The following is a 15369-nucleotide window of genomic DNA, read 5'->3' as shown; positions in this document are numbered from 1 at the left end:
ACTCACTCGCTCACTAGTAAAAGATCTGACAATAATTTATTTGTAATTCTCGTCCGTCGTTCTAGTTTGATTTCATTTGAAAATGTTTTTTGTTCTTGGTAAAATAACAAGAATATATCATATAACTTTATAGTACTCAGTCTTTCAAAGGGAGACTGGAATGAGTGATTACAATAAATTTTGATTTCTAAGAAAATTTGCAAAATTGAACCGTGTAGCCTATATCATGGCGATAGACTTCAAAAATTTCATCCGGATAACTGGCAGTTTTTAAGAGTTCAAAGAACGGATTAAGAGCCAGTCTATGGTGAAAATTCACTCCTGTGTTTGGGACGAGTCCAGTACAGTATTAGAGAATCCATAGATTAACCTAGTACCTGTTTTTTGTATATCATCCGTTTGAATTGAATTGAATATAGAATTTAGGCCAAAGGCCAAGCACTGGGACCTATGAGGTCATTCAGCGCTGAAACGGAAATTGACAGCAAAAGGTTGAAAGGTGTAACAGGAGGAAAACTTGCAGTAGTACTATGAATCAATTCTTAGGGGAAGGTGGAAAGTAAGGTGGAAGAAAGAGAATATGAAAGGAGGTACAGTAAAAGGAATGAAAGGGCTTGCAGCTTGGGCCCGAAGGCAAGCTGCAAAGAACCCTGAGTAATGCCTACAGTGCACCGCATGAGGTGCACTGACGGGACCATTCCCTTTGTAGTTTCCCATCTTTTTCTCCTACTCCTTTCAATTACGTTGCTCTACCTTCTACTTCTTCATAATGACTTTGAAAAGTTAAACCACCTCATACTTCATAGCTATGGTGATGGTAGAGTCTTTTTCCCCTTACAGTATTGTGTTATGTTAAAATGAAACTCTGGTACCCAAAGGAATTTTAAGAGTTCTGGTGAAGATGACTCTTGCTGGCAGAACTGTTAAAATTGTTGGATCCCGAGGACAATGTCCTGCCCATAGCCTACATAAAATCATCCAGTTTTAAATATCACCATTCATATATGCATCTTTAACAATGTTGCAAACATGTCATAAGTGGTTTCATGACTTCTCATTGGACACAGGTCTTCAGCCAGTTATGATAACTGCATAACAAATTAAATTAATACATTACACTCTTTTGAAGCCAACTATGGTGTACTAGTAAGAAACTCTTTCATCTGGTGTCCACTTAGGTGCTAGAGATATGAACATTAGATTGGGTATCACAGTAAAGGCTTCCCAGCCTGAAGTACAGTACTAGATAGGTTTTATCATAATAAATGCCATTCTTGAAAGCTCAAAAGTCTCACTGCAGTATGAGAGAGCGTGGTAACTTTGGATAGGTAAGATATACGTGAGAAACAAAAACACTTCATCCGCTTAAAAAATCTCAGTGCTAAAAGGTAAAGAAAACAAACAATATTACATGGTGGATGAGTTTTACAACAAAAACCATCGTAAGGGCATACAGGAAGTGTTCCTTCAAACTGAAAAAATAAGTCAGAATAAAAACGTGCCTTGCAGTTGCTAATCCTGCTTCAGTATCTATTAAATGGAAGATCTGTTCACAGACAAAAAAAATAAAATCCATTGCTCAACGTCTGGAAGAATTATTCTCTAAAGCGAGTAGTATTTACATCAGCAGACAACACATGAGAACTGCTTAAAGTCAACTAAGGCATTCATTAAACACTTTACATAATAAATACAAAAATTAAAAGATGATAAAAATATGAAATAAATTATTTTCCTAATCTAAACGTTGTAACCTGTGATTGGTTTGGTAACATGATATCCCCCTTGATGAGTAAAAAGTGGACTAGTTCATTTCCAAAGGCAAAATATATATACAACATATACACAAATGCAAAGACTTTGTATATACTGTACAATGTGAATATATTTACAGAAGTCAACATTCCTTAAACAGTATTAATATATTTTCAAGGGACAGACCTGGTGTAGGAACAAACAAAAAACTGTACACGAAACTAAAATTACACATAAATGTCTACACACACACACACCTCGAACACAAAAAGCAATGACAATAGGTTAACGTATAATACTGTGTTTCATAAAATATATATAGATGAAATATTTCATAAAGAATATGCAAATTCTCTAAAAGACATTGTCAGTGTATTTCCAAATACATTCATGAGGCAAATAATATGTAAAACCTCAGTAAAATCTGATTACTATTTAGGACTGTATATGTATTGAAAATGCTCTGCAATGTTCTGTGTTTATAACAAAAATAACTAATGATAGTTTCCAAATGACCAAAAATTCTTGGGTATTTCTGTATTCTACTTAAGGTGGTTACATATTACAAAACAGTGCAGCTAAATCTTACTTTGTGTGTGGAATTCCTTCATGACTGCTATGCAATCAAAGTTACTTTTCATGTAATTCAAAACAAATATTTTACAACAGCCTTTAGATAGTTAGTCCCAAGTAAGCAATACCTAGAACCATCAGCTGCTATCAGATGTGTTTATCAAATATAGACAACAGTTATTTGACACTGCACTCTATCAAGAAACTTGGAACCAACATTACCTACTGGCCCTTTGCCCAGCTATGTATTGCTCATTAATCCAGGAACTTCATCCTGGTGCCAAAGGGGTGCAATATGTAAAAGTGGTAAGACTTTGGCAAATAAATGTAACCACTTGGCCCTCTCTATGAAAGCCTGTGAAATACTGCCCTTACAATTTGTCATTTAGGATGATGTGAACAATCACTTTTGCTTGTTTTAAACCAGATCAATAATAGTCTAGAAACTATTACGTTGCCTGGTTAAAGAGCTTCAGAATAATAACCAGCAAGAAATACACTGAGTGCACTGTACGAATCCATTTTTTTGAGAAGTCCATGAATGTTAACTATAGGTCTGTTCAGAAGGGTCAATGCTACAATTCCAAAAATGGTTGATGAAAAGATGGTCTTCCAAACACAAGGGTACTGGAATTTGAGACTGTGCTAGGAATTGGTCACTGTTCCCTGAGAGGCAATTAATACAGAGTTATCTGTAATTTTCACTGATGGTATCACCAAACTATCAATTCAGTGTAGATGGTTCCACAACTAACAGAGCCAAAACTTTAAAGGTTTATATGAAACAAGAGTTTTATATGTGTGTGCCCAAACTTATTATAAGAAAAAGCTACATGAAAGTTAGAACATTACTGTACAGTGCTATAGTTGAACAATAATCACAAGTGTTACACTATACAGGTAATCAGATAGTTACTGTGCATGAATAGTGCATAAGATCATTATTTGCTATCGTGAAATGAAGATAACAGTAATTCTGTGACCACAGAATGATCTACAAAACAGTTTAGAGTGCAAAAACTCTTACAAATTACTGAATGGATTTTGATGAAATACACGTAAAACAAAAGACGAACATAATCCAATTGCAATCCCGGTGTATTCATAAAATTTCTCTTGTACCAATCAGGCTAATAATACTTTTAAGGAGCTAAAAAAAACCTTTCGCAATATCCTTGATAGGAAAATCAAAATCATGCCCAATGCTAGCCACAAAGTCACCGATTTTCCAACTGCATTTCTGTAGAGAAAACAAGTGTTTAGTCCTGTACAAGAAAATATATGATCACTTTATGAACATGGGTGAGTGTGGTAGGTATTACCAACAGCAGAGAGCATTTTAATCGCTCATTTTTATAAACTATCCTATCACAATCACTGACCAGAACAAAATAAGACACTGCATCAAACCACTTCTAACAATCTGGAATGCAGATCCAGTTTGCACACTTGACAAAACAGGAAAACCTAACAGACAGTTACACTTAGAAGTGGTAAAATGCAGTACCTCCAATTTCTACCATACAGAAGCTGCCCCAAGCGCTGCTTACATCAGTATTCATGGGGATAAACCTTTATTGTTCCTAAATATGTAAACATTACAAAAGAGTTCATTATGTTTTTTAGGCTATCCACACAAATAGCATATTTCTAAATAAATATAAGGCATGATATTCATTTACAGTTATCACTTTTTCTGATAAAGAATACATAGCTTCTTTCATACCCTGCATGCACTGACGTTTACAAATAGCACACACTTTCATAAACAGCAGGAAAATCCTTTTCATAAATGAAATAGCGTATTTTTTCCTATGTGTGGCTCTCATTTCTAGTAGCACTTTATCATAGAAAAGAGAAAACAAAGAAATACCTCACAAAATAAAAAGAGCACTTTGAAATACTCAGTTCAAAACATCTCTCTGCGACAAAATGGCAATCAAGGTAAGAAACCTTTTGATTTTCAATGAAACAATCAGCTGTTAAAAATATATCAGAAACATTTTCATTACACCTACATAAGTAAATATATATACCGCATTCTGTTCTAAAAGTATGTCTTCATCATTACCATTGACTGCAGTACTTTTGAGTGCTGTACAGTGGAACCTTGCATTACGGAATTCTGGTAGACCGCAGACAATGTTAGCTAGCGTGAAATAGAGTCTGCAGTAATGAACATCTTGTTTTGGTCTGGGTGAAGTTTACCAGTTTATGGGTGAAACAACCTCAGAATGGATACTTATTATCAGTGTGAGTAAGCAATGTGAATGAGGGGCCAATTTGGTTCTTCATACAGGAGGTTGATTATAGTTAGGTCTGTAGCTGAATCACAATGGCCTGCAATATGCATGAGCGCTCACCATCCTTGTTCCAATCTCTGTGTGCACTGTTATCTCAAAATATCTTGAGCATTCATTATTAAATTGCTGTGAATAGTAATTACTGGAGTACCCATAATAACAGCACATTTCAAAAACAAAATAAGCATCATATTATATTTTTTGTAACTTTCATACAAACATATGCACTCTTTTATTACCTTGTAAACCAATCATGCCTTGAGTCAGAACATTTATTTTTCATCAGTACATAGCCTGTATATCAGTCATGAATGAACTGATACTGAATAACCAAGTTCCCTTTGTATCTCAGTAAATTTTAAATCAAAATAAGGATCTTAAGTTTTGTATGTTATCTGTGATTCACGTGTAAACAGGACGACCCTTGTGAAGCATCTTACACATTCTCTATTACCAATGTGGTAGAAGTACAACCTACGTTTCTTTTAATTAGTGTACTTTGTTAGTATCGACATGGTACACTGAAGGTAAGTCTCCAAAATGTAATGATAATACATTGTAGCTTTCTTAATCTGTCAAAATCCATGCTGCTGTTTCACAAAGTCCTTGCCTGGTTTTGAGAAGTAAGGGATTTATTTAAGGAGTTCACTGTCAAGGGAAATTTCCATACCTGGACTTGGCACATACAGTAAACTCTTTCTATCACTGGACATCTGTCATTAGTGATCACCCCAGACGGTTTTACAACACCTTTAATGCAAGATTCTACTCTGCTGTCTTGTCCAATGATGTCCTCTGCAGTCAAATTCTGTAAGAGGACTGGACAACCCGTTGGCAACGATGACAAACATTTGTACTACAACAAACGCCATATTATTGTACTTCAATTTATGTACAAGTCATACACTACAAAAAAATCATAACAGCAAAATACCTGTATGCATAGATAAATATAAATATAGTTTAACACCTGACCTCTCAATTGAAAACCTAATTTCTACTTTTTTCAAGAAGTCTGAAAGATCTGAGACCTCTGAGGTCGAATGGACTCATTTCCGTAGCGATTCTTAGCTTCGGCTAAGAATGCATTGACGTTCTGTCTCACCACTTCGTTGAAGAACACGTGCGCCAGTCGCGAATGCAGCATGGACCGGAATTCGAAGGACACCGAAAAGTCTAGGGTGCAAGTGTTCGGCTGAAATAAGATTTGATTCTATTAATCGGATGCATAGGCAAAATACTATAAATGACAAATTAGCTTATAAAAAATAATGAAGGCACTACCAATCAAAGTCTGAAATCTGTACAAATTCTAATCCAAAAACAAAATGAATATTGAAGTATGACTTAAAACTTCTTTTCATTAGTCTTCAAGCGCTTGCCCCAGTTTTAAGAAAAAAATATTAAAGAGGTTGATAACTATGCCCCAAACAGATGGCTGTAGGACCTCAACTGCAAAGAGTATCTGGCATTCACCAATGGTCATCATCCAAAGCTAACCATAGCAAATACTGATTAATTTACCTAATTCAATCAGCAACACAGTAAATAAGGTGTAAACATATAAAACACTTAACGGTCAAGAAGTATGCTGATGTTCTAATCTGCAGTGATACTTTACACAAAAAAAATGGGAGGACAAGACGCAAAAATAAAAATAGACATTCAGGGGTACACCAAAAAGGTAAGAGCACAGACTGAGGAACTTTACCTAATTACAAGAAGTACATCTTAACGAAACTGTCTATTTCCGCTCACCTGACCAGGAATACCTGGCGAAAACTTCCATATCGTCAATAGGTGGTTAAACAGCTTTCCTTCTGTGCACACGGCACGCGTACAAGGTGCGGTCTGGCTAAGGTCACGCTTGAGGTGTAAGATTCGACTACAGGAGGGAAGCCTACTATAAGATCAGCCTGAAAAAATTAGGATGAAAAATGGATAAGTGAAGTAATCTTTGCTTTTTTAATCTTCCATACATCTGTACATAAACATTAAGCAATTGGTATAATCCCTATAAAACATTCACATATATTAGCTCCATGGTTAAGGTATACAGGCAGTCCAAGGTTTACAACGGGTCCGGCTTACGACGTTCTGAGGTTACGACGCTTTTCAAATATATTCGTCAGAAATTATTTCCCAGTTTACGATGCATGTTCCAGGCTTACGACGCATTGTACGCCGATCCGACGGAAGAAATATGGCTCCAAACGGCAGAATAATAAAAATTTGGAGGTTTTTTGATGAAAAACTCAATAAAAATGAAGTTTACATCATTTTCAATACACCCAAAGCATTAAAAGTAAGGTTTTCTTAGGATTTTTGACGATTTTCAACAATTTTTTGGTTTACAGTACAACGATTTTCGGTTTACGACACGGCGTAAAAACGGAACCCCCCTCGTAAACCAGGGACTGCCTGTATGTACAACTCAAAAAAATTCTGCCCGTGGTGTGCCTTGCCTGCCAAACTTTACACTGAACTTGGGGTTCTTTTAAGCATTCCTTTGCTCATCAGCTACACGCTCTCTGCCTTTTATATCTCACCATTCTACTCAGTCTCTTCTTGGCTGGCAGTCCAGCTTCTTTAAATGTGCCTTGCTCCAGTTTTTAATTATCTTCCATGAACAAATACTTCAGGCTAGGCCTAAGAGTTCAGATATGATTGAGAGATCTGGTTAAATTACTGTATTTTAGAATAATAATAATAATAATAATAATAATAATAATCCAAGAATACAGGCCTTGTATGTTCTTATGATTATCAATGAAAAGTCACTTAAGGACAAAATAACTAATTTTCAAAGTAATTTGTATTTTCCATTGGTAGACCAAGCAAAGCCTTTGATGTAGGAGTACAGTAAACCCCCCGTATTGGCGGTCTCACTATTCGCGGATTTCTCTGTGGAACGTATCTACCCATTATTCACGGAAAATTCGCCCATTCGCGGTATTTTTCACTGAGAAATATTCACTAATTACTGTATTTTCATATAATTTTCATGACTAAATGAACTTTTTGTGATAAAACTATTAAAATATTCAGGTATGAGCATTTTTAGAGGAGGTTTTTGTGTTTAAACTATCAAAATAGGCATTTCTAAGTGTTTTTAGAGGGGTTTTAAGTATTCGCAGATTTTAGCTATTCGCAGGAGGGGTACGGTACGCATCGCCCCCCAATACGGGGGGTCAACTGTATTCCTCAGAGCGAGGGAGGCTACTACCAGAATGTCAGGTCAAATACTACTGTGCTAAGTTTTATAGTTTTATCTTAACTACAACAAAAATGTGGAATAATCTGCCTTGTGCAGTTGAGGAATCTTCTGATCTCCAAACGTTTAAGCAAGGAGCAAATTCATTCCTGCTTTCTGCTGTTGTCTCCTGAATTCAGGTGTATCATTTTTGCTTTCAATTCCCTCATATTTACTAATCTATCAATTTTTCCTGTGACTTGTCTCTTTCTCTCCAGGCTGATTTGCCTTTGGAGCCCTCTTGGGTTTATAGTCTGTCAACTCTGTCCATAACGGTTTTCAGCTGAAGATTTAAAGAAAGAACATTTGTTAAGGAAGATCAGTGGGGGAACACCTCTTACTCACCTGCCATTGCCAAGCACTTTTCCCTTTGGCATCAGGAATAAAGTGGGGTGGTTGAGGTGGGAAATATGACGAAAGGCTCTGGTTTGTATACCTAAGAAAAATACACATTGCTTTAAAATTCTGTTAGCTGTTCCTGCTGCAATACAAACCATAGCCTTTCATGTAAGGGACCACTTACTCCTTAGGAGGAAAGTTGTCTCTGTCAGCTAAATATTTAGTTGAAACATTACCCTGGGGAATATCACAACCTGGTCATGTATGTGAGCAAGGGGACAGTGACTCCTGTAACCTCCACATTCTGCCTGAAGGATATCAGATTTTTAAGACCCTGAGCCTGAGCAAGAGTGTCTCGCTCAAGTAAGGAAACATTCAGAGAACCAGGGAGGCCTCATTAGAAGATGACACTCCTGGAAAGAGAGAAGTCAGTAGGAGGAAGCAGTGGCAAACTGTGTATACAGGTCAGGCTCCTCTAAGGGGAGAAACTGGCCAGGATATCTGGCTCATATTAAGAGAAGACAGCATGGTTAGTCACCCACCTGTGTGTACCACCCACAGACTGAAGGGGACCTATATGAGCTGATGGGTGGAAAGAGGCAAGGACAGCAGTCACGGGATTACAGTCCCAAAAGGAAGGAAAGAACTAGAAGACAGTGGGAATACCCTGCCTCTGCAATGTCACCATGGGATTATAGCCCCAAAAGGAAGCCAGAATTGCACTTGTTTTTTCTCTATTTTTAATGCAAGTACATACACACTTGAACAAACATCAAAAAAAGAAATTAGAATACACACATATGAATGAGGCTCTCCAACCAGTCCATTTCCATGTATTTCCAAGGAAACTAAGACTTTTTAGTGGTCCTTTCAGGCAAATATTTCTATACTGCTCAAGGGAGCCCCTTAATAAACCATATCATAGGGTCATTAATTACTGCAGAGAAGAGGTAATTGCAAATTATCAATACAAGAAACTAATGAAAAGAAATTTCTTGTCAAATACAAAGTTTGCATCATTGGCATTTATATATTTCCAGGTTGCAAGTCCTCATAAATTTTACAACCCCATTCATTTCACTTGCTCTGAATTGTAACCTGAGTGAGAAATGTCTGACTGTAGTTTAAGAGCTCAACAATTTGTATGATGCTAGCCGTAACGACATTAATCTTCATTATTTAGCAATGTAGTGCTTTTGTTAGCAGCCAAAACATGACTGATGTGGACTGACATTTCCATTATCACTGTTAACTTGAAAAACAGACACTATAGATAATTATAAAAAAATACTGCTCGTCATGTGACATTCATAAGTAACCATTCTCCTCTACAGTCTTGGATTTCCTACAAAACAAGGAACAGAATTTTTAGTTCTAACAGCTTGCTGTGTGTGCCATTCTTATTCATCTGGGGTCAACCTACCAACTGACTGACTGTTGAAGAGGCAAACCCTCAGTTATGCAACAGCAATTGCTTGATAATTTTTGTTGTTGTAAGAAGTTGCTTAAACTCTTGAATGATGAGAAATCATTCAACACTACAGTTTACAACAAGCCTTGTGCAACACACTGTCAACTGTCCCAAAGGTTCTCTGCAACGACCTTTCGGTCTCTCCCTAACTCAGTGTCAAACTTGTTCAACTTTACCTTGCTCCTATTTCCAACTCTGGCTCAAAACAAAAATGTGAGTCAGCAGTCCTGTTAAACTATTTTCTAAAAAGTAAACAAACTATTTTATTGAAGAACACAGCATGACCACATACAGTTGCCATGCAATGCAACGGCATTTGAAGTCAAATCTCTTCTACCAAGCAAGCCTTCTGCATGAATTCCCCTCTAGTTCATGTCTTCATTTATACCCCTTGCCAATTACCCTTTGGGCCTTCCGCTACCTTCCATAGTCACCACTCTCATCAGTTGCTCCTTTGCTCTTAGTTCTATTTTCATCCTCTAAACCAGATTCTGAATCACTTCTTGATTTAAGTCTAAGTCTACATAACCCTTTCCATAAATTCTTTAACACCTTTGTCCTTTGTCCTTGCAAATTTTGTATTTGAATTTCTTTTGCCTTCCTTTGTCCTTTCAGTCCTTATTCATATGGTTTGCTTATACATTTTTCATGTTATGAAAGTCGTCTTTGCACATCATAAATCCATCTAGGAGATATCACCTACAGTGTGCCATGGATGGCACACTGTCAATGATACTAAAGGTATTTGGCACATCCCTTCTGACTCCCACAGCTGCAATGTTACCTGCCTTTTACTTTTCATCTTGCCTATAGCTGTCCAACTTCTTCAACTTTAAATTGCTCTCATTTCCACTTCTCAATCAAGAACATAATCAAACAAACCCTGTAATTGCAACTTGACATTTTTGTGGAATGACTTCAAACATTAATGACAGCTGTGATAATAAACTTACCTTAAGAAAACCAGGCCGTTTCAGTGTGACTTGGGACTTCTTGCAATAGGGAACAAATTTGTGATAATGCTCGACCTCCGACACCACGTCGAACATTTGATTCATAGAGTACCTGAAAGGAGAGGAAGTTCTGAGAACAAACTAACAATGGGGTCTCCTGGCAGTTGGTAAAATAACAGGGTGGGTATACATTAGATAGATGCAGAGGTACCATAAGAGCTGGCAGGGATCCGAGGAAAGGTCCCTTGCCCCCAATTGTTAAGGGTACAGGCAGTCCTCGGTTATCAGCGGGAGTTCCATTCTGGGGGTATGATGACAACCGAAAATCGCTGCTAACTGAAAATCGGCGATTTCCGGGGCTTTTTCAGCGATTTTCGCGGCTTATCGCCGCCGAAAAGCACAGATTTTTGGTTATAGGTGCCTCTGTTAGGTAGTATTGGCGCCAATACCCAATTATTGGTGCCGATAAGCGGAAATTGCCGATTTCCGTCACTAGACAAGTGCCGTAAAGCCAGATCACCATTAACCGAGCCCGCTGTTAACTGGGGACTGCTTGTATTGGTGTTACGTTAACTAATAATGAATAAAATCAACACATCCCTTTTTAACACAAAAATACCCAACAAATATTTCTTGAACACAATGTACCTGAGGAGGTTAGTTTTTCTCTAAACCATTACTATAACTACATTAAGGACAGGATAGTGACGACTGACATAAACTATAGGTTTTGGAACATTTAGTAAAACTGAGCTTATACACAATACAGTATTTTCACAATTTGCCATAAAATTACCTCCCACTACAAAACAGTGTGTAAACCTTTGACTTGTAAGCATTACTTATAATGGAAGAGAGACTTGAGTCACTTGACATCCAAGGTTTGCAAACATATTAATCAAAAGTTATTTATATTTTATAATAAACCAGGCTACTGTTGACACACTACAGCAGGATTTAAAAGACTGCAGGAAAGTCAACAACAATTGCCCATTATATAATATATAAAGTATCTCCAAGCATGAAAAAATGAAAAGAAACAAATAGCACGCACAAGGTTTTTGAGGTTGTCTATTCCCACAAAGTAAATTCCATACAGAAATAGAGCACAGGCTAAATAAAAAGAAAAAAAAAGCAAGTGCAGCTTCATAAGCAGTAGAATCACTTAAATAAATAATTTTTTTAGATGACATTTAAGTCAAAGAATGTCACCTCTTCAGTCGAAACCTAGAAGTCAGTAGACCTATCTTAACAGACAAAGGGAAAGTTGAGTACTATTGTGCTTAAAAAACCAGAAACCTTTTACCTAACGAGACTAGAATATTATATACAATAAACAGCTCAAATACATAAGATTAGTTACACTTCATTCATGGAAATGTCTTATCAACAAATTTAGTTCACATGCACTAAGATGACATGCAAAATAATGACATCTGAAGAAAATAAAAAGAATATTTTTATACTACTTTTACTTTCCCTCAAAGGTAGTTTTACAGAAATCCTCATTACCTCTAAAAGCAAGTAACTACACATGTAAAATTCAGACTAGCTATACAATTGTATTACAAATTTTCTTAGATAGAGTAAGCAAAACACCAAAAGATTCTTAATTATCCTATAGCTGACTCGAAGAATAAAATCTACAACAATGTTGGAATACTATATTTAAGGAAGGTTATGCAACAACTTAATACTGCGTATATACAGGGCATTAATTAGGCATTAAGAAATGTATGAATATGCTCCATGAACTTAAATCCATAGCTGTTATCATATCATTCAACAGATCCGAATAATCAAATGAAACAAGCCCTCAAAAACCAGTTACCTTTCAAAGCATTCTCTTAAAAAATTTAATAACTACATGTAAAAAAAAATAAGTGAAAGCAATAAACTTATAGTACAGCATTTACCCTAAAATTCTCCTTTCGGAATATTCTTTCTTCTTGTTACCAAGTACAGCGCTAACTATGTTCCTGCTAGGAGGCACCCCTGGCCAGGCAGGAGGTGGCAGGAGCAACGATCTGTTTTCCCTGTAGTTCCCTCTCCCGTCATTGTCTCTGACGTCGCTTGGATGCCAGGTGCACAAGGGACGTCTGAAAAGGAGGAGATAGGTTGATATTCACGTAAAGAGAATAAATTATGTAACTACAAAATATTTTTATTCATCTGGTAGGAGAAACACTAATCTTCAAAACAGTCAAGTTCCCTATCACTGTCACAAATTTTCTATGTCTAATTTCCTAAATTTCCTATCAAGAGGTTAGACGCGAAATGAGTTCTTTTCCTCTGCTCTCATCTGTCCTGTGCAATTTCTGCTGGAACTTTCGTGAGTCCCCTTTCTCTATGATTTCATGGGTCTTGCTGTAACTTTAATATATTCCCTTGCACTGTACTAAACATGTCAAAGCACACTATAGTATTTAAAAACTTTAAAGCCTTTGAATTTGCATCTCCAACACAATATCAGAGAACTGAAATATCTAGTCTGTCAAGAACATGAAAGACCTTTCTTTTTTCTGAGTACAGTACTGATTTGACAGTTAATACAGAGTATGCTGTATAAAAAGAACTGGGCATGTCTGCATTATTATGTCTATGAAGAGCCGAGTTTGTGGGTATAGCAGAGCCCCTTGGACGGAGTGGGACCCTAGAAAGGAATAAACAATACACAGTACCAGTTAACTTTGCAGACCCAAACAGTATGCATGATTACTCACACAAATAAGAACCATTACCAGAGACAGTCACTTTGTTACAAAAGGACATACAACCAGGCTTAGCCTTAACTTCCCAGCTCAGCCTAGTCAAGTGTCATAGGCTAGTCATGGGCATGACACTTTCCTACCCTAGCATAGGCCTGTGGCATGTCTATTACAACTGACACATTAGCCTAGGATGCCCAGAAACCCAAAAGATAATAGCCTAACCCATTGTTCTTTCCAAGAGCTGTAAAAATTAATAGTCTTAGCCATTAACTGATCCAGGAGCCAAAAAATGAATACCCCGACCCATCAACTGATCCTAGAGACCAAAAATGAACAGCCTATCCCATTTACTGGTCCAAGAGCCCAATAATGAATAGCCCAACCCATTAACAGATCCACGAGCCCCAAAAGAGAATAGCCTAACCCATTAGCCCACCCATGAACCAAAAAAAGCAGGCCAACCTACTGCGCTAAACATTAGTCCCAAAAAGGAGTAGCCTAACTCAAAAGATAGTTTAACCAAGAGTCCAAAAATAGAATCGTCTAACCCATTAGTCCATCCAGGACAAAAATTGGCTAGTCTAACCTGGTATGCTATACAAGTGCCCAAAAATAGGATAATCTAACCCATTAACCAACCCATGAACACAAAAAGGATAGTCTAACTTCGTATGCTATTCAGAAGCCCCAAAAATGAATAGTCTAGCCCAATAGCCCATCCAGGAACCCAAAATAGAATAGCCTAACCCATTAGCCCATCCAGAAACCCCACAAATCAATAGTCTAGTAGTCCAAAGAACCCAAAAAGGTTAGCCTAACCTTGTATGCTATCTGTGAGCCCAAAAATACAATAGCCTAACCCAATAGTCCATCTCAAACCCCAAAGTAGAATAGCCTAACCCATTAGCCCATCCAGAAGCCATAAAGAACAATAGTCTAGCACACCCTAGGGCCCAAATTGATTAGCCCAACCCAATAGCCTGCCCAGGACTGCCCCAAAAAATTAGCCTAACCAAATAGCCCACTCAGGATCCCCAAAATAGAATAGCCCAACCCATTAGCTCATCCAGAAGCCACAAAGACCAATAGCCTAGCACACCAAAAAGCCAAAAATGATTAGCCCAACCTAATAGCCAGCCCAGGACACCACCATAAAATAGCCTAACCAAATAGCCCACTCGGGACCCCCAAAACAGAATAGCCTAACCCATTAGCCCATTCACAAGCCACAAAATATGATAGCCTAGCACACCAAAGAGCCCAAAATGTTTATCCCAACTAAATAGCCCACTTAGGACCCCCTCAAAAAATAGCCTAACCAAATAGCCGACCCAGGACCCCCCAAAATAGAACAGCCTGACCCCTCGTAACCTATCACAGCACAAGGACAACCACACACTCGCCCTCCATATTTACCGAGCCGCATTCCCCGGCAACCTCCTCGTATGGCCGGTAAATAACTTCACAGCGGGTCTGGGCACTACACGCATCCTTCACTGGCGTCGTGACCTCTTCGCTGACCTTTGACACGACGGAGATAAAGGGGCAATCGGGTTGCGTAACCTGGGATCTCGGGGGACACCATCAGCTGATCGTACAATAACAAACGAAGGGTGTCCTTCGCTACACGGCGTTGGCAGTGCTGGTTTTCGCGCCATTCCGGAATAACTTTTATAATGGTTGTGATTCGTGGATAGATTCTGAATAAATGTGAAATTAATATCACAAATGTTATTTTTGTTTCATTTTCATTCGTTCAATTTCATCTTCAAGCGAATAACGGCCGGAGAAAGGGAGGCCTTGTACAGTGTTGCCAACGGTTTCTTCGCTATGTAATGCGTCGTTGCTTGAAATCGTCGTCCGGTGATACAATTTCCGGAAATGGAACGATTTCTCTAACATATGGGATGACTTAAATCCATTAAAGATTAATATAGTTCAGTAATTAGTATCTGTCATAAAACCTCTCTCTCTCTCTCTCTCTCTCTCTCTCTCTCTCTCTCTCTCTCTC

The 15369-nt window shown here is 37.7% G+C and overlaps 1 protein-coding gene across 1 annotated transcript; it reads right to left on the bottom strand.

The window, feature by feature from the left end:
• Nucleotides 1–3119: 3119 nt before the first annotated feature.
• LOC136856069 (coenzyme Q-binding protein COQ10 homolog A, mitochondrial) lies at nt 3120–14972 on the bottom strand. Its single transcript, XM_067133691.1, is given in 6 exon segments — nt 3120–5826; nt 6390–6467; nt 6470–6547; nt 10648–10759; nt 12564–12746; nt 14775–14972. Coding segments are annotated over 6 exon segments (714 nt in total). The 5' UTR covers nt 14849–14972; the 3' UTR covers nt 3120–5637.
• Nucleotides 14973–15369: the final 397 nt, after the last annotated feature.

Source organism: Macrobrachium rosenbergii, chromosome 34 (genome assembly GCF_040412425.1).
Source record: "Macrobrachium rosenbergii isolate ZJJX-2024 chromosome 34, ASM4041242v1, whole genome shotgun sequence".
Lineage (NCBI taxonomy): Eukaryota > Metazoa > Arthropoda > Malacostraca > Decapoda > Palaemonidae > Macrobrachium > Macrobrachium rosenbergii.
This window is presented reverse-complemented; position numbering and strand designations above follow the sequence as displayed.